The sequence below is a fragment of the Aulonocara stuartgranti genome (genome assembly GCF_965226115.1).
Source record: "Aulonocara stuartgranti genome assembly, chromosome: 8".
Taxonomy (NCBI): domain Eukaryota; kingdom Metazoa; phylum Chordata; class Actinopteri; order Cichliformes; family Cichlidae; genus Aulonocara; species Aulonocara stuartgranti.
In genome coordinates, this window is record NC_138959.1 from 22103501 (window position 1) to 22129389 (window position 25889).

General features: G+C 41.1%; 2 protein-coding genes across 13 annotated transcripts in view; one reads left to right on the forward strand and one right to left on the reverse strand.

Moving 5' to 3' along the window:
* mapk8b (mitogen-activated protein kinase 8b) overlaps nucleotides 1–20498 on the reverse strand; it is a 36575-nt gene extending 16077 nt beyond the window's left edge. Inside the window, exons 1-5 of one of the 2 annotated variants that reach the window (XM_082543250.1) lie at nucleotides 20211–20498; nucleotides 7742–7922; nucleotides 5148–5277; nucleotides 4466–4524; nucleotides 1634–1772 (exon numbers count right to left, since the gene is read on the reverse strand). In XM_082543250.1, the coding sequence (XP_082399376.1) occupies nucleotides 1634–1772; nucleotides 4466–4524; nucleotides 5148–5277; nucleotides 7742–7863 (450 nt within the window). In that variant the 5' untranslated portion in view covers nucleotides 7864–7922; nucleotides 20211–20498. The remainder of the gene's footprint in view (nucleotides 1–1633; nucleotides 1773–4465; nucleotides 4525–5147; nucleotides 5278–7741; nucleotides 7923–20210) is intronic. The other variant, XM_082543251.1, reaches the window with a different exon arrangement.
* A 1585-nt stretch (nucleotides 20499–22083) lies between these two features.
* Nucleotides 22084–25889, forward strand: part of frmpd2 (FERM and PDZ domain containing 2) — a 64390-nt gene continuing 60584 nt past the window's right edge. For 5 of the 11 annotated variants that reach the window (XR_014278291.1, XR_014278292.1, XM_082543220.1 and 2 more), the window contains exons 1-2: nucleotides 24967–24985; nucleotides 25453–25577. Coding sequence is in view for 9 of the 11 variants with exons in the window: in XM_082543220.1 (XP_082399346.1) it covers nucleotides 25457–25577 (121 nt within the window). In the remaining 2 variants the exon portion in view is untranslated. Of the gene's footprint in view, nucleotides 22308–22491; nucleotides 22559–24892; nucleotides 25578–25889 lie in introns of those variants that run through there. The other 6 variants (XM_082543224.1, XM_082543226.1, XM_082543227.1 and 3 more) reach the window with 6 other exon arrangements.

Sequence of the window (25889 nt, forward strand, 5' to 3'; positions counted from 1 at the left end):
AACTAAAAGACTTGACTGAAAATCAAACTCGCTTTGCAAGGAGACTTTTTTTTGGTGCAGGGACAAATATTCCTAGAAATGTCTATATATGGGAAACACAGTCGCTGGTGTAATGGGGCTCAAATATCAGGGTTTGTTTTCCCTCAGAAGAGGCGATCATTCTCTCCTCTACTAAATGAAAAGCTGATACCCACCGAAAGGATGATGAATCACTGTAACCACAAAGTCTTTGTTTTGTTTGGTTACACCATTTCATCCTTGTTTATCTGTTCTCTTGAGTTCAGTGTGTTCATTTCCCTGTGTGCTTTTTTTTGGCAATGCTTCCTTACAAGAACTTAAAAAACAGCCCATCTGCTCAAGGGTGTCTCCTCTCTTCTGAAGCTAACCTGACAGAATCGAGAGGAACTATAAGCAATCCTGCGATAAAGACTCATTGCCTATGGCTATAACCTGGCCATATGCCAGGTGATTTATTGCAATAATTTCCCCCTTTCAATCTTATTTGCATGCAGGCTAATCTGATAACATCTTAATGAGCCTCGTCTGGTTTTGAGAAGAAAATAAACAGACTACACCTGAAGGGTACTCACTGGCAAACGCTAATTTCAGGAAATCTTTAATGCGCTACAGCTGAAAATCCTCCTGATAATAATTATCATCACTTGTTAATCATAAGAACATCAGACTGGAGGGCTAAACCACAGTCAGTCATACTGCCACCTCCATAGGTAGCTTCTGAGCAGCTGAAACAGACCAGAGAGCTCTGATCACTGAGACAATGCCCCCAAAAAACGAGAGCACGATCTCTGGCGATCCGTGACTCACGTTGCATCTGTTCACCTGATGAAAGCTTCGCGTGCCAAGCTGTGCCAGTGTGAGCGAGGCTGGTTAGCTCCGCCTGCGGTTCAATTAGTTCTGGCTGGCAGAGCAAGAGGAGCTCTGCTAATCTACTGGAGCACATCTCTCTGAGGGTGATTGACAGGAGGCTGCCAGTCACTCTGTAAGTGTGTCCATATGAAAAACCTATTCATACAGCTGTTGATGCCTCAGGATGTGTACTGTCATTCTGTGTGTGATCTTTCAAGGTAACGACAAGTGTGCAGTGTGTGTCTCCACTGCAACCTGTAAATGTGTGATTGTGTTATCTGGTGCTTTCATGTTAGAAACGTCAGTAAATGTAAATGCAATGAGATCCAGTCAACTGCAGCTTTAAAAGAGCGCCTTGACATTTTAGCAGGCAAACTTATCCTGTGGACGGGCTGGAAGGTTCCACTTTTATGTCTGCACACTAAAGAAGCTGCAAGAACCCATAAAGCTTAGCCCACAAGCATGCCATCTATAGTGTATATCATGGCAGGAAGTTAAATTACATCACATTTTACTTAGAGATGATTTAAGCATTGGTTTGCACAACTGGTCAGCAAAAACGTACCACCGTCACTGCCTTCCTCCAACCACCCTACTGTGTTTTCACTACTACACTTCGATATCTTTCAGTAGTCTCATATTTTTCCTTTGATGTGAAACTTTAAATTCATAAAAACACAGACTTAACTCAGTGTAAGCTTCAGCTTGCAACTGCTCCCAGTCACATCTGTACAGCTGCATATATGGCCCCCCTGGTATGGCTTACCCTGTGTATGATCCCTGCGGCGTGCAGATGTTTGATTCCACATAACATCTGGTAGAGCAGGTACGACAGCCTCTCGTGGTCCAGCTCCATCTGAATCACCTGACAGAGGTTGGCATCCATCAGTTCCATTACTAGATACCTGCAAGGAAAGAGGTTCAAATAAGCACACAGGCAGAGACAAACAAACACAGGGGCTTTTTATGTTTGTTTCAGTGGGTGTATTACAGTGTATAGATGCAGCATGTGCACGTGCCTGACTCTGTATTACGTTTCCTACATGCCAATAGAATATGAAGCGACATTAAAGTGTGAGATTCTCTCACCCAATCAGCTTTAATTTGCCTGGCATTTTGGAAATGACAGTACGGTATCTCCTCCAAACAGTGATGATGTTATCACAGTTGTCAGCTGTTACATCATCAGTCACTACATGGAGTAAGAAACCGCTGACAGATTTTTTTTTTTTGTTACAACAACAACAAAAAACAAAGCAACATCTTTGTGTGAGAACGATCATTTACAAAGCAGAACCTGTGCTTGCACACAGCTTATAAAATACTGAAACTGGCTACAATGCATTACCAATAGTATGGGTACACATATGTATGTGCCGGTATACATTCAAGTAAACAAACACCAAAGCAAATGCAGTGTTCATCCTCCAACTCTGCGATGGCCCCGCTACCCTCTGGCTACGATTTGTCCAGTTTCCTTTTTAGCTCCACAGCAGAGTACACACACACACACTCTCTCTCAGGGCTTCAAAAGGATGGCATTAATCATGTTCGTTCCCATCATACTCTTGGTAACCATCACTTCCCCCACATCCCAGCATTCCCCTCTGATTTTACAGCTACTTACACGGACATCTTGTCGACTTCGAAACACATCCAGGGCAACTAAAGTGCATTCATACATGGCACATATACAGTGGGGCAAAAAAGTATTTAGTCAGCCACCGATTGTGCAAGTTCCCCCACCTAAAATGATGACAGAGGTCAGTAATTTGCACCAGAGGTACACTTCAACTGTGAGAGACAGAATGTGAAAAAAAAAATCCATGAATTCACATGGTAGGATTTGTAAAGAATTTATTCGTAAATCAGGGTGGAAAATAAGTATTTGGTCACCTCAAACATGGAAAATCTCTGGCTCTCACAGACCTGTAACGTCTTCTGTAAGAAGCTTTTCTGTCCCCCACTCGTTACCTGTATGAATGGCACCTGTTTGAACTCATCATCTGTATAAAAGACACCTGTCCACAGCCTCAAACAGTCAGACTCCAAACTCCGCCATGGCCAAGACCAAAGAGCTTTCGAAGGACACCAGGAAAAGTATTGTAGACCTGCACCAGACTGGGAAGAGTGAATCTACAATAGGCAAGCAGCTTGGTGTGAAAAAATCAACTGTGGGAGCAATCATCAGAAAATGGAAGACATACAAGACCACTGATAATCTCCCTCGATCTGGGGCTCCACGCAAGATCTCATCCCGTGGGGTCAAAATGATCATGAGAACGGTGAGCAAAGATCCCAGAACCACACGGGGGGACCTGGTGAATGACCTGCAGAGAGCTGGGACCAAAGTAACAAAGGTCACCATCAGTAACACACTACAACGGCAGGGAATCAAATCCCGCAGTGCCAGACGTGTTCCGCTGCTGAAGCCAGTGCATGTCCAGGCCCGTCTGAAGTTTGCCAGAGAGCACATGGATGATACAGCAGAGGATTGGGAGACTGTCATGTGGTCAGATGAAACCAAAGTAGAACTTTTTGGTATAAACTCAACTCGTCGTGTTTGGAGGAAGAAGAATACTGAGTTGCATCCCAAGAACACCATACCTACTGTGAAGCATGGGGGTGGAAACATCATGCTATGGGGCTGTTTTTCTGCCAAGGGGACAGGACGACTGATCCGTGTTAAGGACAGAATGAATGGGGCCACGTATCGTGAGATTTTGAGCCAAAACCTCCTTCCATCAGTGAGAACTTTGAAGATGAAACGAGGCTGGGTCTTCCAACATGACAATGATCCAAGACACACCGCCCGGGCAACAAAGGAGTGGCTCCGTAAGAAGCATTTGAAAGTCCTGGAGTGGCCTAGCCAGTCTCCAGACCTCAACCCCATAGAAAATCTGTGGCGGGAGTTGAAAGTCCGTGTTGCTCGGCGACAGCCCCAAAACATCACTGCTCTCGAGAAGATCTGCATGGAGGAATGGGCCAAGATACCAGCTACTGTGTGTGCAAACCTGGTAAAGAGCTATAGTAAACGTTTGACCTCTGTTATTGCCAACAAAGGTTATGTTACAAAGTATTGAGTTGTATTTTTGTTATTGACCAAATACTTATTTTCCACCCTGATTTACGAATAAATTCTTTACAAATCCTACCATGTGGATTCATGGATTTTTTTTTCACATTCTGTCTCTCACAGTTGAAGTGTACCTCTGGTGCAAATTACTGACCTCTGTCATCATTTTAGGTGGGGGAACTTGCACAATCGGTGGCTGACTAAATACTTTTTTGCCCCACTGTATATAGTATAGCTACAGCTCTTGACAGGTGAGTGTCAGGCTGGTGACAGATTGTGGCCAATCAGCCTGAAAACTGGTTCATTCCTGTCACCAGCTGATTCAGTCTGTGCTTTTCTAATATTCACCATGAAATGTGCACACCTGACATCCCACTGACTATAAAGCATCATTTCCCTGAAGTATTTAACGTGAGGCACAACAAGAGATCCGGCTAAGCCCCCAAAAAGATCATCTAAGCCCCCGGCGTTCTGTATCCTGTATTGATTTGAGCAGCTGCGATTTGACTCGCTGATACTCACACATCTTGGAATTCCTCCAGTGTCTTCTGTGGTGTGAATACATTTAACAGCCCAATAATCTGCAACAACAACAACAAAAAAAAAGTGTAATTGCTGGAGTTGTTTTGTATATTTGACAACATCTTCACATCCACGTCCCTGGACACGAAGGCCAACTCTTAATTTGAAAAGTTAAACGAGGAAGCGTTAGCATTATTTATGAATAACAGCAGGATAGTTTCCTCATTCACACCTCCGAGGCAGCAGCACCGAGAAGTTTGTGGTCATTCAAAACACTATTTTTTATGGTTCGTTTCCATGTGTGGCGCTCAGCAGGTTCTGCTTTAAAACAAACATATTGTCCAGTTCTTTTTGCTTCCCTGCTGACTCATACTTTACACAACTCTGAATATAGTGACTCTAAAGATCAATACTTAAATCATTGTAATGGACAGGAATGAGAATAGCATTTAAATGCATCCTGCTAACACTTTTCAAAGCTAATTGTCCCCTTTAATTTCTACTGTACATTCTCTGCTCCTGCTTAAATTATACTTCTATTCAATGCTCAGGTTTATCTACATGAAATGCACCTACACTATACAGTCAAAAGGTAAGGCTATCCTCTAACGTCTAAAGAATTGGACCAAAACATTCAAACCATGCAAAAGAAACAAAAATGCCATTAAATTCTGGCTCTTACATTCTTGTGGTTGACACATTTCATTAGCACCAGTTCCCTGTAGGCCCGTTTTGCATGAGTTTGATTCTGAAAGGGTCGGCTCAACTTCTTGATGGCAACGTTCCTCTCCAAGTTGTGGTCGTACGCCGAACTGGGGTGAAGGAGCACAGGAGAAATTCAGTCAGCAATAATGGATGTTAAAAATTGTTCTTTGTTTTTGTTGTTTTTCCCTGACGGCCAAAGGAATATGAAGATTTTGCCTTTTTCAGCTTTATTTATTAGGGACAGTAGAGACTGACAGGAAAGGAAGAGCAGAGGAAGAGAGAAATAGCGCCACTGAACTAAAGTGAGCCAAGTCTGTTGCTAATATTTTGCCCATAATATACACCTAAGGGGAGCTATACTGAATGTGGCAGTCTCTAAAAAGTTATCCCTTGTGTTGCACTTAAGTCCAAAAATCTGTAGTTCTGCAAACTGCCATAAAGCCCAATGACCCCTGGGTTAAATGACCAGCTTTACAATAGAAACAAACATGTTTACATCCCATTACCAAAAAATGATTTCCCCGGTCATGAAAGCCATACACGAACTACATTTTGATATAAATCATCAAATAAGGTTTCGATGTTGTGTACGTTTAAAGGTTACAGAAAGCTACAGCTTCACAGCCAGTAACAGAACCACTCGACCTGAAGTCTTGACCACGTTTGCGGCGCCTTTTGAAGCATTTTTAATATAATCATTTGACAAATAGCATGCCTTGCTCGGTTTTAAATCTGACCAAATATACCATATGTGGTTTGAGAGAATTTTAGAAATCCATCTAATAGAACATATAACACGCTCCCCGAGGCCTTAGAAAGAGAGAGGGAGACCTATTTTTTACATTATTTAAACAACTAAGCTTGGTTTTTCTTCATTTCTGCAACCAAAATATTAAATCTTTACACCCGTACGGTTTCCTTTTAAATAAAAGAAACAAATTTAGTTGGTAATAACGGATAAACTGAGGATCGGAAATTTCTATGCAGAATGAGTCAGCAAACTTTGTCTATTGAGCAATACATTCGGACAGCCCATAATGCCTCCTCCTACTTTAAACTTAGGTTGGTTACTCTATCTGTTAAAAACAAAACAAAAACAACATCGCTGCCAATGAGCTTAGGTTTATAATTGGCTGGATAAAGCACCACGTAGACCCAAATTCTTTTCTTGTCAATGCCGGCCATAAGTGATGTTTCATATACAGAGATGTACATTAGTAATGCCAAGTATGCTTTACACTGTCAGAGGAACTTTAGTTATAACTGTAGAAAATGCGCGAACATGTTTAGTCCTGCTGTGCTGCTCTGTTTTATGCCGCTAAAATGTCAGCAAATGCTCTTAAATGTCACGTTAAAGAGCTCCACTGTGCAGCTGTCATAGAAATAAAATGAATAGTCAAACAAGTGTACAAACAAACACATTTACAATTGTTTTATGTAGCATCCCTCTGTAGGATTTTCTAGTAATATTTTTATAATCTTCATATGAGCGGATTCTCTTGTAGGTGGAACTCAACTGTGTCATTTTGTGAGGACTAGAGTCAGATGGTGCAGAAATGTGAGTGTGCAGAATGCCTGAAGCAGAACGTGCACGTTAAAAAGGGCTCTGTGTTGTAATTGCTTTGTAGTCCACCCCTCATGTGAGTGGGTCTGTATGCCTGAATTGATGATATTAGGAATATCCCCTCTCCCTGACATAACAGACAAGAAACTGAGCATTTAGAGCAGTGTCAAGCCTGAGCTTTTGGTTCTTAGGGATTACTTGTACATACCTGAATTTATTACTTTAAACAAAACTTTGATCACGTGTGTACGACCTCACGGCGTCGTAACATTACAGATGGGACAGAAAATAAAGAAACGTTTAACAGGCCCACTATTAATCCTTTTCCAGCACTAAGCACTGCAGTTGTTGAGATTTTGTAGCCAGCAAGTTCTTACATGACAAGCTAAAGTCTTAGCTGACACTCTTAACTGTGTTGTGCATCAGTTTTCTGGTATTCCTACCTGGTATAAGGAAGAGAGAAGGTTAATGACAGCAAAGACGCTAGATGAGTTCGTCAAGCTCATCTTATGTTACAAGTTGAAATGGATTCATTCTGACAGCTCATGTGATTTTGATGGGCCAATCAATCAACCACTTGATGCATAAGCAAAAAAAAAAAAAAAATATTCATGGCTCATTGCAAATATGAAAGAATACCAAAAAAAAAAAACCCCTAGAAAATTTTAGAAACCAACTGTGGTGTGGATCAGTTCACTCCAACACCTAACCCTCTCACATCAACAAAACTTCACAGGAAAGATAACACCACACGGTGCTGTCAACAAATAGAATATTATGCATCAATTTTCTGTGTTGTATGCAACTTATGCTGCTCTTTTTACATCTGTTCTTATCAACTTTCGTCAACGGCAGCCGGCAAAGTCCAAGGTGTGCTTTTCAAGCTTTCATCAAATGTTAGACAGGTTTTGGTGGTGAAGTTAAATCTAACTTTTCGCTGAGTAAAGAAGTGACCAATCTGCAAGTGAAGGTTGTCATCTGGGTCAGCAGAAAGTAAATATACTCACCAAACAATTCCCTGTGCGCCGGATCCAATGGGTCTTAGGTTCTGGTAGCGCTTTAAAACTGTAAAAGTTGAATCGCCCACATCTATACTGTAGTACTCCCTTTCACGCTTGTTTCGGTTCATGGTGAAGTCTTGGACACAATCGGTGACTGGGCATCCAAATGGAGCTCGCCTCTCAAGACCTGCAAAGTATTAACAGGAGATCAGACTATAGAGATTTCTAGAACACGTTTCAATCAAGAAACACTATAGCTGTGTGTTACAGCACACCCTCTTTATGTTTAAAGCCCAGTGTAAAATCAGTGAGCCATAAACAGTTGTCCCCAGGCAAAGTATACGAACAGGTCCTACCAGCATCCAAGTTGCCGTTTGTCATCTCTGCCAATAACTATTTTTCCACCGTCCTTTTTCTTTTTTGGCATATTTACAATTTGTGCATAAAAATGTGAATGACAAAGCAGAAAAGTGTTGAAAATGCATCTCCGTGTGTCTGTAAATGCTACAATTGACAGACTAAGCAGATAAATCATCGAGTAAATGATACACACTGTACTGTGCTGAGACTGGAGGAACAAATCTATCAGATCTGAGCAAAGACCACCCTCACTGACTCATTACATCAAACAAAACAGAAAAGCTACATTTTCAACAGTGTTTTTCTCAAGGCTTTCCTGTTCAGGAAATGCAAGTAAACAAGTTCTAAAAACTGGAGTTACTTCAGTCACCATGTGGGACTAGTTCCAAAAGTCCATACCCACAGATCAACTGCACAGCACATAAACAAATAGATTTGGCTTTAAAGGCACAGTGACAGTCTGCTCTTAAGTTTCTCTGGTGCTCAAAATTACACAGGTTACTAACCAAGCTAGGTAGCAGGAACATATATTAGTTGATCACTCCTCTGTGGTACCCTTTCTTCCAGTTGACAGTCACATAATCCTCTTTTTCAGTAGTACCTACTCGGATCGACTCGGCACGGTTCGCCACGGTTTTCAGTATTTTCCCATAAGGTCATAGTACCTGGTACCAGGTACTTTTTTAGTACCTGCTCGACCGGGATGCCAAGCGATCCGTGCAGGTACTAAAATGTGACGTCGCCACACCGCAGTAGCATCACTGAATGAGTCATGAGAGCGTCTCGTTCACAAAAATTGAAGCCACCGAACCCCCCCCCAAAAAGAAACAAAACAAAATGGCTGTGTTCCCCGGGTCTCACAAAAAGCCACATGTCCACCTTTGTTGTAGCGTTCATGTTGCAAATTAATTACATTGCTGGATGCCCAGACGTGTTGCTATGATGACAAGCACGCACACTGGGTTGTGAACCAGTCGATCCGAGTCCGAGTAAGTATTAATGGGAAAAGGGGTTATACTGTTTTGAAAGAAATAAAAAACAAAAACGAAAGTTCAAAACTAATGAGTGATGTGACAGTGGCTAGGTCCATCTTTTATCTACAGGTTATAGTTTTCTTATAGAAAAGAAAACTGCACCGAATTTAAAACGGATATTTGAAGAATTTCTGTTGAAGCACTCAGGAAAGTATTTCCATACACTATCCCACAATATAGGCCGTCTGACACAGTTTATTATCTCACAATGGCTACTAGTTAATTCAATCAAACAAGCCAGGAGGAAGCAGTTATCTTATCGGTTACATTTAATCAAATGTTCACAGTGTTAGCATTATGTATGACCCTGTCATAATGAATATTTAGGATCATTATCTGTACCAAACAAAATCAGATTTATTTCTTGAAAATAATTGACTTGTAGTGATCAGGTCTACGGCAGCGCAAAACATAATGGTACAAATCCTGTCTTGCTTTCTTCCGCTTCTCCCCCCCCATTCAAACCCGGAAGAACTCATTAATCTCAGAAAAATCAAACCAGCCGTGTCTTGAATCCTAAAGGAAGCTTCATCAACTGTAATGACAACTAAGCCTCTGCAATCCAACTTATAGCCCAGAGGACCTGCGCACACATATATAAATTCCAAAGGTCAGGGCGACGGGAGCAGTGATCAAGGCACAGAGGAAGAAGGAAGCCGGGTTTCGTGCAGGAGATGAAGATGACAAATCATTAGTGGAATTTGGAGCATTGTGCTGAGGAGGTTGGCTGTGTAGTGATAGCTGTACGTTCCACGGGTCATTCCCTGAACTGGATTTCTCCAGCTACTGCAGGCAGACCACACCCCACCCTCTTCCTTTTTAGTATCAGTCAGCCCACCAACCTCCTCTACTCTGTTTGATACACAGAAATTAAGAACTTATTATCTAGGATAGCTTTCAAAGAAATATGTCTATTAACAAAATCATATTAAACAAAGCACTCTGTTGGTAAGAGTAGTACAACAACAAATACTGTTTTGGTATGGAAGATATTATTTGGGAAAAAAACCCTTTATAACAGCAGTGGAGTCATCTTAAATTCTGTGATTACTTACTAAGATTAATCTAGAAAGCAAGTGACCGATACCAGTGCCAGCTTTTAAACCTGGGGGTAGTGTGCCTGTGTTGCTCTATCCTTTCACTGCTGAAGCATTAGTTAGTGGTGGGGTCTCTCTCTTGGAATTGAATCATTCTGTTCCAGTCAATTTGAAAAATGGCAGCAGAGGCATAAGTAGCAGAAACAGCAGTACCGAACAGATGTGGTATGGCTGTGATGACTCGATATGTAGTATATCTAAGAAGGTGTGTATGAGGATTAGAGATGGACCGATCCGATATTACGTATCGGTATCGGTCCGATACTGACCTAAATTACTGGATCGGATATCGGAGAAAAATAAAAAATGTAATCCGATCCATTAAATATCACGAAAGCACCTCACAAAACTTGCAACACGCCGTAACTCACCTCAGAATGTTAGCACGTCGGAGCAGTATGCATCACGTGATAGAGCGGCTGTGGCATGCGGGACCTGTCGGTGGTCTGGATAGCATTTGGAGCTTCGCTAGCAACCCGGCATTTCATCTCCGACAAAGTTATCCCCGAGAGAAGTAAAGCAAGTGTGTAAGTCCATCTCTGAATGTAAAGCATTCCTGCGTTAAGCTTAACAAGCGACTGCCTCTTCTTGCTGCTACTTCAATCATGAAACTGCTTAATGATCAGCTGATCGGCTTTTCTGTCGCGAGTCCGTCTCTCTGGTTTGTTTTTGGCCCACTTTGCACCAGAAAGAGGAAACCAGCGGCTGAACAACAGCAGCACGTTTAAGCTTGATCAGCTGTTGTTAGAATGTATTTAATATTACTTTCTACTCGAGGATCTTTTTCTACGTAGCTGACGGCTGGTAACTGTGCAGGGGCGGATCTAGCAAAGTTTAGCCAGGGGGGCCGATAGGGCATGAACAGGGAAAAGGGGGCACAAAGACATACTTTTCTTTCTTATTCTCATTTAAAATGTCTAGCTTTTAATAAATAATTATCTGACACCCAAAGTTTTAATTTGATGCAAAATGAATAGAAGTCAATTACTGTATATAGTGACTATTAAGTCATATATATATATATATATATATATATATATATATATATATATATATATATATATATATATATATCTATATCTATCTATCTATCTCCACCCTAGTAAGCTATAGTACTTTTTCCTTTGGGAAGGTACCATCTGTGCAGTCTGCAATTTTGTTGAAGAAAGATGTTGAATCTATTTAATATTTCTTGAAAAATAATTGATTTCTGTGCATTTTCTTTCACACTGCATCAAATTAAGGTTGATTACGTCGACTAAGCATCATGAGGTGGAGCGTGAGGGGTGGTTCCCTATTTTTTATTTATTTATTTTTGTTGTTGCTGGGAGTTGGAACCCTATTAGTTAGGTTGCTTAATATTTACGCTAAGTACTCTTTAAAATACCAGAATAGTGAGGATGGTGTAGGTTTAAGTTTATTAGATTGATCAGTATTGCTGAACTATGAAATTTTTTTTTGCATACAGGTATAACAGAATAGCTTTAGTGTAGTTGTTGTTTTAAACTTGAGTATGAACTTATACAAAATGCAGCAAGATATTTAAAAAACAGTTTTGTTGATTAAAAAACACTATATCGGATTCATATCGGTATCGGCAGATATCCAAATTTATGATATCGGTATCGGACATAAAAAAGTGGTATCGTGCCATCTCTAATGAGGATACAGCACAGTGTAGGATTTCAGAAGGGTCAAGTACCTATGGCACATTTAATGCATAAGTATAAAACCCAGAACACACTTTCAGTCAAACAAACAGTGATTACTGCTGCTGCCCCTCCATGTGACCAACACAGGTGCATTTCAAAGAACAGAAGAAAACACAGCCAACTGCTGAGGGCTAGAACATTCAGCTTTATCTCATTTTCTTCACTTTTGCTTCAACGCTGCTTTGAAGGACTGAAGTCAAGAACACCTCAGTTAAACCTGAGTCACATCTGAGACGCAGTGCAGAAAGGAACTGAGTCACTGCGCTTGCCCAACAGTGACGGCTGTGAAAGCACCCAATACGTACTGAGACTGGATCTGTTAGACCACATTCTGAAGTGGTCTACGTCACACGGGGTCACATTCTTTTTGTTGCGTTTCTTCAAACGCGGCGGTAGTCACGTCAAATAATGTGCCTCCTGCCACATTTTTAAAAATACACTATTTGTTTTGCATATAGCTGTTGGCTCTAATTCCAAGTATCAAAAATGAGATGCGCGTCTGTTTGAAGACGTATCTTTTGAGTTTTAATTAAAACTAACAAACCCGAATTACAAGAAACCAACAGATTCATTCAGAAATGGATGTTTATACTGGCTCACATGCCACCCTGCTGTAAACACAGCTCTGCCTGCGCTGCTTGTGTTTTGTCTTTTCTGCTTCTCCTCATCTGTGCCCTCTCCTCTCCTGCTGCATTATTCTCTTTGACTCTGATCAGAACATCTCTCTTCCCCGTTGCAGAACCATGTCAAAATTCGGCATCTAAGCCGGACGGCGAAGAGGTACAGGGATGAATACAGAGCACAACTTACAAACAACCCTGAACACAAGCAAGAAGTGTGCTGCTGGATGTTGAACAAAAAGACACACAGTGTATACAACAAAGGGTACACAACAAAACAGCAGGAGAAACAATAATAAATGTGCTAGCTGCTAAATTCAATAACAGTCTTCATGCATTTTTAATCAGAGTTTACCTACACAGGCTCTCTGGATTGGCATTTCAGCTGAAGGAAAATGCAACATTTTGCTGTGTTAATGTGACGTAATAGTATCCAACTGTGCACTCAATGTCCCTCATACATTAAACCTGCAGCCATCCTTCCCTTAAACTCCAACCAGCTCTTCTACGATGCTTCAACCGACACTAGTCTGAGCCTTACAGCCCTTATGGTGCCTTTCCAATGTGCAAGCTGATTCCACAGGCGCTAATGCAGCCCATACCATCAGTGATGCAGGCGTTTGAACTGAGTGCAGATAAGAAGCCCAATGGTCCCTGTCTTTTTCAGTCCACAGACTAAACCAAATTAAACCAAACGCACCTTTTAACTCGTGTGTCTTTGAACCACACAGTCAGATTGTTTTGGTTATTCTTGTGTTTAGGATCTCTCTCTTTGCACTGGTCTCTTTGGCTCAACTACATGCTGGATTGGGTTCATAACCCTCTTTGGCTCTCGGAAGAGGTGGACACATCTTTCTCCCTCTCCCTCCCTTATCTTCCCTGCTGCTGCTTCTATGTGTTTGTCTAGTCTCGTCTAACTCTAACCCTCAAAGAGTTTCCCAGTCTTGTTCTCTAAAACCTAAAGAATTATGGATTTGATCAACTGCTCCTGTAATGGAATTGACACCCTGCTAGGCTTGGGAGAGCCCGATTGTCCTGCGGAGACATTTGCTGCCGGATACTCGATGGTCGGTTGCGTCGTGTGTCTGGCGACACTCTCGATGGAGGACAATGAACGACATCTACCAATTTGGAACCACGATAACAGAGTTCGGGCTGATTGGAGCTGGCTTATCGAAGAACAAGAAGCGGCTACAGCTGTTCAAAATCCCATAAGTCTGGCAGACATGATAGACGATAGCAGGGCTTTGAGTACTCAGACTGTGTTTTGAACGCAATATGGATAAAATCTTGGAGAAGAACAACGGGAATTAAGATAATTGGTGACCAGTGATGGACATTAGACCAACTGTAAAAATTGGATGCAGTTGTTCGCACTAAACCCAAACATTCATCATCTTCACTCATGCGGCCCCCCTGGCGCCAGCTGAAGGCCTGTCAAGGTTGAAGCTGACTGGAACAACAAATTCTTCCCATGATAACAGGATTGTTGTCAGAACTCTTTGTCCCTCCTTCAAGGCCACCTGGGTCCACTGGAGACTGTTGACCTTCGCTTAACCGGGCGTGGTGACACTTTCTCTCAGCTGAACACGGGATACACACATGCACACACACGAAACATGTACACTGATACTGACACGCCCTCACTATCACCCTCCCTCCCCCGAATCCAACGCCTCCTGCTTACCTCCCATCCGATGTGGACAACGGATCAGCTGGAGGCGCAATCGAAGATTGCAGCGCTCCCAGATCAGCTGTACACACTGGAATACTCTCCTATGTTGCTTGTCTGTGTTTTATTGTGTTATGGTGTGTTGATTAGAGATGGGTATCGAAACCTGGTTCTTGTTGAGAACCGGTTCCCACTGTTTCACTGACGTCATTCAGTTCCAGTCGCCCTGAATGACGTCACCACGTTGCGGAGCGTCATTTACCTGGCAGGAAACACGGCGCCTAAGCGGCTCAAACGCTCAAAAGTTTGATTACACTTTACGAGAACGGATGACAACAGGGCAACTTGCAATACTTGCAAAGTAGATATTTCATTTAAGGGAGGAAACACTACGAATATGCAAAAGCATTTGCTCACAAAACACGCGATGACCTTAAATGAATGTCGTGTTTTTAATTCCGCTCCGGACTCGTGAATCTCAACCCAGCAGCAGCGGTAACGTTTGCACGTCCTCTCCCGTTAATGCGGCGGATAAATAATCAACTAACAGTGCATATTATGTTAGCACGATCTGTCTTATTACAAAACCTGCCATTGCTGTGCATTTAGGTGACCATGATGAGAGAGACAGAGTCTGGCTCAGATGCTGGCAGTTCTCGCTGCAGTCTACCGGTAGCGTCTCCTTTCAGGCCAGGATAGACGAATGTCACCGAGCAGTGACTAAGTTTGTGGTAAAAGGCTTGCACCCATTTGCCACAGCAGATGCCCCGATTTTCGGTAAGTGAATGTGTTTAATTGTAGGCAGGGACATTACTGGATATTCTTGTGTAATTGCTACAGAAGAATATTTATTTTTTTATTTTACATTTACAATTTTTTTTCCTGGGGACCCTGTGACACCCCATTGAAGAGCCGTAGGCTGTGGATCTCTTAAGATGTCACTGTTGGGTTTGTAAGGCCATGTTACTCATAAATTTCTATCTTGTTCAAAGAGAAGATATAAAACAAAAGTTCTAAGCTAATCGACCTTAGTGTTCTCCTTTTTTCTTTTTTTTTTAAAAGAATCGATAAGAGAATCGTTAAAGAATCGAATCGTTAAACAGAATCAAAAATGGAATCGGAATCATGAAAATCTTATCAATACCCATCCCTAGTGTTGATATCTGTGCATTCCTGTATTATCCTTTTGTGTAACACATTTCGATGTTTTTTTTCCCCCTTGCTACCTGGCCTGACCTGTCTCCCCAATGTGATGTTTGTGTATTGTATGTACGGTTGGCAAGGTCTGTCATCTCGGTTGTGAGCAACTGCAACTGACAAATAAAGGCTACCTCATCATCATCATCATCATCATAATGCTCAGGTCAGGTCTCACTGTGTAAAGCCCCACTAGTTTGTTTTAATAATTTAAATTATCCAGTTCAGCTAGATGGACCTATGAAGATATTTAATTTTTCTCACTTTGCATGCTGCCGACTACCAAGGCGACAGTAAAACTGCCAGCTGACCAGCTTTTGTTGAATCAAAGGAAAAGAAATTGTCATCAGTATGTTTCTTCAAAGCAGCTCTTAAATGAAGTTAAGTATGAAACAGCAATGGTTTTAAGGATTCAGTTTTCAATCATTTAATTAGACTACTATAGCAACTATGCAAGAATTTACTAGAACAATTATGTCTAGCGTAACTTTGACAGCGAATACTCTGAGGCCTCCACGTCGCTTTCATATTCAGTTCCCCGTTCAATCCAAATGAGCTCAGCTTCTTTCATGTACAACATTTAGCCGCATCCACCACAAAGCAAAAATGTCAGCTTTATTTGCCAGAGGTATCCTTCTGCGCACAGACCAGAAATACCATGCAAAACACTCCTGGACACGCTTTTCAGAAAAAGTCATTTAGCATATCAAATATAGGCCACACAGGAGGGAGAGGGCGTATTCAAGCTCTGTTTTACTTAGTATGTGTAGCTCTATCCCAGCGCTGCAAAGAGTATGTCTAAACAAATGGTACATGATCATTTCTCCTATGTGAAGGAAGAGCAGTGCAAAGGTTTTCAGGATCCCTGTGAGACAGGTAAATCCCCAGCTTCCTTTTAAGATGGAACTCAGCAATCTGATGGAGTGTATCAAGCTATCAGCCCCATCAACCTCAGTTGTTAGAAAGCAGCGAATCGTGCATGTGTGGAAGCCTGCATGAAAATAAAATAATCTATGTAAAGGAATTGTGGAGCTGCAAATCAAGTCAACCTACACAGGTAGGTTTGAACCACTTGAATAAGAAATTATAATCACAACAGCACAAACCTAGACGACCACAAAGGTAAGACGGGCCAAGATCTACATATAACTGAATGGGGGAAAAAAAAGAAGCAATCATTTCTGTCTCAACATGAATCAGGAAATATTTAACTGTGCAAGAAGCTGTTAAACTAGCTTATTAATTATTTAGTCTGTACAGGTAAGATTCTGCAGTTTTCCAGATGAAAACCAAGCAGGACTCCGAGTGTAAGCTGCTCTCACCACAGCCAGGCTGGCTTTTGAACGCTCTGCCAGGCCCAAGCATCAGGGATGTTTTCTTAAGACACCAGCTCCAACCATTTAATTAGCTAATGTATGTTATTATCCTGCTCTTAATGATAAATGTTTTTACACATGTGAAAACATACTGAAGCAGCTCAGTAGAACTAAGGTTTAAGACATCTCTTAAAGAAAAATTGCCATAGCAGTGGCGCAGGTTTTTTGACAACTGGCTCAGTTATCAATTAGGATTCGTTTGTACATGCTAATCTGAAAATAAATGACAATACTACAGCACTACAGTATTTTTAAACCCATCAACCCGCTTTTATAAACACATGTGGCACATGAAAGTTGCAGCTGTATCAGAATTCAAATTAAGCACATGTGGCACAGCTACTGCCATCCACTGACACACTGGTGGTGGGCAAATAAGGTCTCTGACAGCCAGACAGAACTAAACAGATAACTGTGTCAAAAAGTAGCAGATATGGCTTCTGAACTGCCGCTCCTGTCCAGATATTCTCCCACACAGCTGTCCATCACGCTGTCACTGCTGGGAGCTGATCCTTCTTTTCCCATCTTGTCTACCTTTGTTCCGTTTCACCCAGAAAAGAAAAACCATAAACGCGAAATTCTTGCAAATATCAAACAGTTCCAAGTTATCTGGGTGACCACAGTCGATTCCACCAGCAGTATCGCTTTTTATCTTCAAAGCGCTCGCACTCAGCCAAAGTAGCTGCTGCTGATAAGAGCTCACAAGGCCTTATTCAGTGCCAAATTCTGGTACCAATGAAGGCCCTGAATGACACTTCTCTCATGGCCATCTGCAGACACAAACCACGGGGGGTTTATTGTTAAACTTCCTGTAATCTTGGCCTAGATTTCAAGCTGTCTGACAAACTGCTGATCAAGTAATTTACAATACTCTGAATAAGAAAAACCTAAATTTTAAAAAAAGAAAAACAACAACAAAAAAAAACCCCAGGCAGTTAATTTGTGTGAGTATCACATGCCTCATGGTAGCAGACAGGAAACACACCACAAGAAAAGCTTAACCAATCTATAAAGCAGAGGGGCACATGCTATAATACCAGTAAATAGACCCATCCCCTAGGCTCCAGATTGGGGATCTGCTCATTCAGCTTTTTCCAGTGCTGATAGGATACCAATACCTTGGCTTTAGGTATCTGCCAGTATCAAATAATAATCTGATACCAGAGTTAATGAGCTGTAATCTTCACTCTGAGGATGACACTGGGAATTATTCTTTTAATGTGTGAGACAACATAAGGCTTGACTTTAAAATAAATAAATTTAAAAAAAAAAATGGGTTAGAACAACAAAGGGACCCAAAGCATCCGATGCCACCTCCGCGACGTTTAGAAGAACAACATGCGCCGAAAAGGAGGCAGTGGAAAGCAGAAAGCAGTCTCAGGTGTGATTCCATTTTCAAAATAGTGCTTTCTGCATTATTTGTAGCTCAAAATTCAATACAAGGCAATACATCTAATCTGAGGAAACGCCTGGTCAAACACAAAATATTCCTACAAACTGAAGAGTGCACTGTTTGACAGCCTGAAAGCCTATTTCAATTAGGACCTGCAGGTAGCATCATCATTGTTGTCGCCAACATATAAGAAGTTCAGCTCATGGATGATGATGAAAATTTTAGAATGGTGACAATCTACAGGTACCGAACCAGGCAGCTGGATAAGCTGCTGACAGACTGGATTTTCCCCCCACCCTGTCGGCTAGTTTAGCATTTTTAAACTGGCTCCGCTTAAGTGTCTTATCAGCATGCTGTTTACAGTAAATAAATGCATTATATGAGACTGCACGTCCACAACCCAAGTATGTAACCTTAACTGATAACAGTCTAACATTACTATTTAATACTGTAGTAGCAAACACTGTGACAGCGATGTCAAATCACAGACGACGTCTGAAAACAACAAAGACGACCAGAGCAGTGTGTAAAATGTTGCAGATAACGAAGAGGACGTGTCACAATTCATAATATACAAAAAAATGATTGTTTCCGTTTCCTGCTCAGAAATTCTGGGCCCTTCTTTTAAGAAGCTTAATTTATTTAGGTTAATGTATATGATATTAGGGCCTCTGGAGGCAAAAACAAAGCAATATGGACCAACCTTTTGTGTCCATAATCTAAAAGTGCAGAGAGGCACAACCGTCTCTGCTCTCAGCTGTGACTGTTTGAACTGTGACGTGCTGGGTTAATTGTTGTATTTGTGTTAGGGCTGGTCCCAGCAGAAGAATTAAAGCAGGACGAGCACTGCATCGCTACCGTGATGACTGGTTTTATGTCAAACAATGACTCCACTCTCCAAAAAAAATGATGCTACACACTTGTGTCTACTAATAAAATGGCCTGCTGATGGGTGTCTAGATACAAACAGTTGTCACAAAAAGACAACACAAATCAGCTGAAACCATGGTAAAATTCACAAGTTAAGAGGCTTATAATCCCTCGGACATTTCAGTATCAAGATGTCAGAGTGGGCTCGATGTGGATTCATAATCCTGGCTCTGCAGGCTACCTTTTGCTTTTGGTGCAGGAATCAGATTTCTTGGATCTTTTGGCCTGACCATCCCTGTCCTCTTGGCAGGTTGTTCCCAAAAGCCCCGCTAGCAATGTGCAGTGCACTGTGAGAGCTGCATCGCCCAAATATGACGACAGAAGCACTTCAGTGTAACCAAGATGCACATATTGAGTGCACAAGCTGCAACCTGGGGTGATTTCTGCCTAACCCAACTTTGGCCATATAATAAAATTCTTAATACAGCTAATAATCTCGTGTGTTAGATAAGAAACACACAATCCTCTGATCTCATCCCTGTTTATAATAAAGACAGGAGCTAAGAAATGCTCTCACACTGATGCAACTGGCAAAAAAAGGAGTACATTTGTCAATCTGCAGGTTAAATCATCACATTAAAAACACACACAAGCACAAAGACTGCAGTCTGAGCCTGATACTTTTATACCTCTGTGATGTTACAAGCTGTACAGCTATGCTGCCAAACACAAAACATAAAAAAGCAGAAAACCGGTGCTGAATAAAAACAGGGTGTATTCAAAGGCGTTAATAAGTGATTTCTGTTTACACTGGGGATGTAGGTGAGCACAAGCTGGAGGTCATAGCGGTTTCCTTGAGGATTTCACGAGTGGCAAACACCACCCGGTTCACGCTTGGCGGTGTAAGCTGTGCTAATGACATGGATAGGTATACTTCCCAGTGTAGCCGCTCACTCTGGTTGCCTTGTACCATTTAGGCCAGACCTGTCCTGCCTGCTGTGGTGCTGGTCACCCTATACGTTATGGTGACACCTATTTAGAGTAACGTGTGTGACCCACATTTGTCCGTTCCCCTCCCAGCAGTTGACAATAACACGTCAAACATGTCTCAGTGGGAGGAAAAAAATCCATATGTCGAGCTCACCCCTCTCTGGTTAATTCCAACAGTGTCGACCCCGCAGTCGCCACTCGCTGCCTGCTGCCGGAGACACAAGCTGGACGGTGTTTAGGAGGAAAACAGCGCTTTAATCCCTTTCTTCACTCCGGTTACACTCCCGTTTCGTCACACTAGCAGGCTGGGAACACCGCAAGATACATGTGTAGCTTCTACGCAACCTAGTCTCAGTGCTTCCGCGACCCAGGCAGTTTCTGCCATTTCATACCAACGTCGTCGAAACCTTCCGATGTTTCCTCGGCTGCACAATGAGAACCAGGGGGCGTTCAAAACCGCCTGCGCGTTCCCGGCGGCTACGTCTGCAAAGCGGAAGCGACGGTTTTGCAACGTTTTGGAATGATGTCGCGTTCAATGGGAATGGGTGGATGTTAACTCCTTGCTAAAGGGTTATTTAAAAACCTGAAAGGTATAACTACTCATCTTCTACTGAAAACGTTATACAAAAGTGACGAGTAACATTTAAAATAGCGCTAACAAAGTATTATCAGTTTTATAGCTGTTTTCTACACCTAGCTATCAAGCAAATGTAAGACAGGTTCACATAAAAAATAACTATTCCAGTTAAACTTATACATGTTAAAGCGCCAAATGAAAATAATTTTGTCCTGAATGACAATTTAAAGGTATTTATAGACTACTTTTATGAGGTGTAGCCTTTGCTTTACTTTTCTAGATAAAAACCTTTCATTAAAAGTACAAAAGTTGGTCCATAGCATCATACTTTGTAACATTTTGACTTATCAAGGCCTCAAAATCAACATATATCCCATACATATAATTAAATTATGTATAAGTAAAATACATATGACATTTTATTCAGCACCCTACACAGATTTGGTGTTGGAGAGGCAGTCTCCCATTGAGTAAGAGAATGGTACACAGACGGGCTCACACCACAAAGATTCACACAACAGCTCACTATCTCCATCTTTCTTTGCCATTTTCACTGACCTGCTCACTGCAGCAGCGCTAATCAGTGATGCCCAATTGTCAGATCAACACCTCGAAATAAGAAATCACACAGTGGACTTCAATATTTCATCGCTATTTCATAGCTTATGAACTGCAATATTTATCATTCCAGCCCCACATTTTCTAATATATAATTATACACAGCTTTACACATCAATTACCTTCTTTTATTTAGCTGTTTATCCATTTTTTATTATAGTAAGTTTATTAAATCAATTTCCATTCCTTGTCCTGTCAGTACCTTGTCTCCACACTTCATCCTGTTGTCTATATAGAAAAAAAAAGCTTACTCTGGCAGAGAATGGGGGAAATGCAGACGTCTCTACGAAGTGCTCTTTCATATGTTAGGGTAATAAAAGAAGTAATTAAGCAGACAAAAAAATATATAAAACTGCCTCCCCAAAATGGCACAGTTTTCTCAAGGAATATTTAACTTTTGAGCCTGTCTAATTACAGGACTTTATAGTACTGAGGTATCCGAGGTTGTAACCTACATGATTTACAACCGAGTTGTTATTTTGCAAGTTTTTAAACGCAAAGCTGACTACTAATGATGTAGATTGTCAGCATACTTTAAACAAAAGAACCTGGGCCCAATGAAACATAATGCTTGCCTGTCCACAGATGCATAAATCCAAGTTTCAGAAAATCACTTTTAGAGAAGTCACATGAAGCTGTCAGTAGCTGCATGAACACACTGTGTTTATTCCTGCTTTAACCTAATGTGTCACTAGTAGTTGAAGCATCAGATTAACACAGTGCTGCCTACAATGGATTGGTGCTTTGCTGCCCCATCTGTTGTTAGCTTGCCCTGCAAATCCAATTATGTTCTTAGTTTCCCCGGTCTAAAAATAGTAGAAAATAAGGGAAAACGCAGAGGGCCACGTCATTAGATGCGAGCACAGGGGAAATTTGTGCTATGGGTTCTTTTTCTTGTGATGAGGAGATGACTGGGGTGTCACGAGCTGCCAGACGGGAGCGCCGGGATGAGGGAGAGGTGGGTGGAACGGCAGCAAGGGATGAATAAGAGGAGGAAGGATTAGGTTCAGAGAAAGGAACTTAAGAAGAATCTCTCCAGATACTGGATGAAATAAGGTAGGCTCCATAATGCGTGGAATGCAGATTTTATCGTTTATAGCCTGAGCAGCGCTCATCCGACAAAGTGTAAAAGTGTGTGTTTGCGTACAGTCACACAGTTTGTCACCAAAAGTCAGCATGTTTTGTACTTTATCCTTTGTGTCAGCTGCTATAGCTACTCACTTTTTATTCTAGAACAGTGCTGGTAAGTTTGCAGAACAGGGAGCGGTTGAGGAAGGCAGAAAACACCCATTTCAATCCCACACACAGTGAGTGAGATACAGCTTATTAATAAGAAAAACAGGAGTATTTTACTGAGCCGCCTTCATTTTTATCTGTTTGTGTGTAAGTGACACAGAGCAACTGAAGTCATTCATCATGTGCTCTGTGTGAAGAGAAAGACTGTGACTTTTGTCATTTATGTCAGCAATGCAGTGACTTACTTTCTCTGCAGGAGTTTTTATTTGGAGCTGTGATTTTTAAATCAACTGATGTACTTTGCCTTATTTGTGTCAACGAATGTGTCTGCATGCCAATAAAACATCTTTAAAAAAGAGGGCTTTTCATTGAAGGCATTTTCAGTGTTGGGTAAAACTACTTTGAAAGTATAGGTTTGATTGATGCATCTGAAAGCAACTTGAGGTTAGTATCTTGCCCGAGAATATTTGGCATGCAAACCCACAACCCTCTGATTAGTGCTCTACCTCCTCAGCCACAGCCACCCCAATGGAGTAAGCTAGTTTGGTTAAGTAAATCTTTGAAGAAATAAACAGAAAAACCGACATTATTTAAAGAAATAAACACGTTAGTTCTACATATATCTGAAAAAGTGCACCATTCACTGCAGAAAGCAAGAATTTCAGTTATGTCATGTATACACTTGAGGACCGACAGCTTGATCCCCAATCACGCCTATACATGATCACTAAGCAACACCCACCCTTGACTTCCAAAAGGTCAAGTGTGAGGCAGTGGCTGCCTGAAAAATACTTTACCTGGGCATGGCTTCGCAGTGGTCAGCAGGGAGAGAACAGCATGCTAAAAAAAAAGTGCTTAATTTGCAGTAAAGAAGCAATGTACAATAAAAGTCCTGCATCATTTATTTCCTTTTACAGCCCAAACTTATTGGAATCGTGTCTGCAAAGGGCCTTAAGAGCTGCCTAGATGATCGTTTGAAACTCAGCATTGCCTTATCTCGAGAATAGGGATGGAAAATGACAGTGGCGATGAACAATAAACCGTGTTCAGCTCTGAATTTTTTTGACATGACTTGCAGGAAAAATGAAAGGCATTTTCGTTGCATTCCATTAAGCTTCTTCAGTTCTCCAGTTGTTACTGGTATTGTGCACGGTGGATGACTGGGATACCGCTCTGGCTTTAATAGACATGTTGTAAGAAAGGGCCACACTAATTGTTTCCACACAGACGCTTGACCCTAGGTCATCTTGAATTAAATCAAAGCACACGTAACCTGATTAACAGAGCTTGGGTTACTTGGCAATCGATCTTGTCTGCTTTCTGTCACTGTTTTAATGCTGTTCGTGTGTCAGGAAGGTCATGGAATAAACTGTATGCCAAACTTTAGTTCTGTCCAGCCAAAGAACCTGCCACCAGCACAACCTAAAAATAAACTGAATGAATAAATATAGTAAATTAAAGACACCAGCGTGAAAACAATATATAAAGCCTCGACAACTTTCCATGCCTCCGCTTTTATTCCTTTATTATACTGCAGTGGCAACAAAGCAGGAAACCTTATAAGTTATTAATGTTGTGTAAATGTCTTAGGTTGTTAATCTGGTTACATTACAGCTTGTTATATTCCCTGTACTATAATGAAATAGTAACTTAGTTTTCTCCTTCGTCTTGTTATTTGCTACAAAGTTTGTTGACAGGTTTGTTGTTGCTGATGATGATAAGTTTTTTGTAAAAAAAAATAAATTGTGTATAATCAGTTTTGTGCTTTCCCTTAAATTCTGTCATATACATATGGCGTACTGTTACAATAGCCAAAGTTTCAAATAATGACGTTACAGAATGTACAAGTAATCCCTGTAAGCCATAAACTCAGGCTTCAGACAGCACTAAAGGTTCAAGTTCAGACAGTTTTTTTCTGCTCTGGAGTCTGTGTGATGTCAGTGAGAGATGCTGAGAGCCCCACCCTCCTGACAGGCAGCCAATCAGAAGAAGATGGCCTTTTAGGATGGGCGGTCTTAAAGTGAGAGGAGATAAAAAGACTGAGGGGCTACAGTAATACCCAGCATAAGATGCATTTTTTTCCAACAGTGAGTCATGCAGGGCTGTTCTGATCGAGTCCAAGAACAAAAGCTTTGCCTTTTTTCTGGCTATTAACCGAAAGAAAGCCTTTCTAGCACTTCTTCTAGTAATGCCAATTTTTTCCTTTAAGAAATCCCACTTACTCAAAATGTATTTTATATGATTTTCTAACATTTAGGAACTTTAAAGCCAATGTTAAAGTAAATATAAGCAGGTAAAAATCAAGGATTATTGCATTTTAATGTGTTCAGTTGTGACCCATCCTGCATATCTTCCTGAACTGTATTAAGTATGTATTGTTTAAAATACATATATTAAATTTATAGGATTGGAAATTGATAATAGTGATGAGCAATAAGCCGTGTTTCATGTTCCTGCTCAGTACACCGGATGTTTTCACTTACTGGAAGCTTCTCAAGGTAATTTAGCACTTCAGAAATCCTTTAACCTACGCACATAAGTGCTTTAAATGTGCTGATCACCACGCTTAGCTCAGCAGGCTCTTAGTTAGCACTGATAAAGAAACTGATTCAAAAATACACTTACAACATCTAACGTTTTCTGTTTCCTTATCTTTCATTTAATCTTCAGATGTGCATATCAGTATGATTTGTTAAGAAAATACGCTAAGCACTTGTCACAAGAGCTTTCATTTAAATATAATTCTAATGACACAAAAAAGGAAAAATCAACTTTCAGAAAGCTTCTATGGCATTTGATTGAGTATTTCATCTAAAATGAGTCTATTTCACAAAATGTAGTGTAGATGAACATCTGAACTTTTACGTTGTAACATAAGGAAACAAAGAGCCTTATTCTCTTGCAATAAAATAAAAATTTGGTAATGGGGTGCTTTGGGTTTGTCTCTTTTGCTTGAGTATCCCAGAAGTATGGGTACGTTTGTGACCCTGGCAGAGGTTTTGGAGGCCCGGGGCTCACCGCTGGATGAGGATGAGGTCTGGTGTCTGCTTCTTGCCACCACTGATGCCTTACTCGAAATCTCCAAAAAAGGTAACTTTCCTTCATCACCTTCCCAAATTCACAACTGTTTAAGGACAGGGCTTGATTTAAAACATAGACTGTACAATAAAGATGGATATAGCCACTGTACTCATTAGTGTATGAGGTCCCATTTTGAAACCTTTCACGTTTGCCATGGTGTTTTCGATGTGAAACGGTCGATGTAGATGATTACAAAGTAACCAGGGGACAACTCATAGTCATAGACTAACTATTTGTCAGTTAGGAGGTAAGGCAGCTGTATGCATCCTACTTTTTCTTTCTTTTGATGCTAAGGGAGCTCATAATGTACAAAATGAAAAT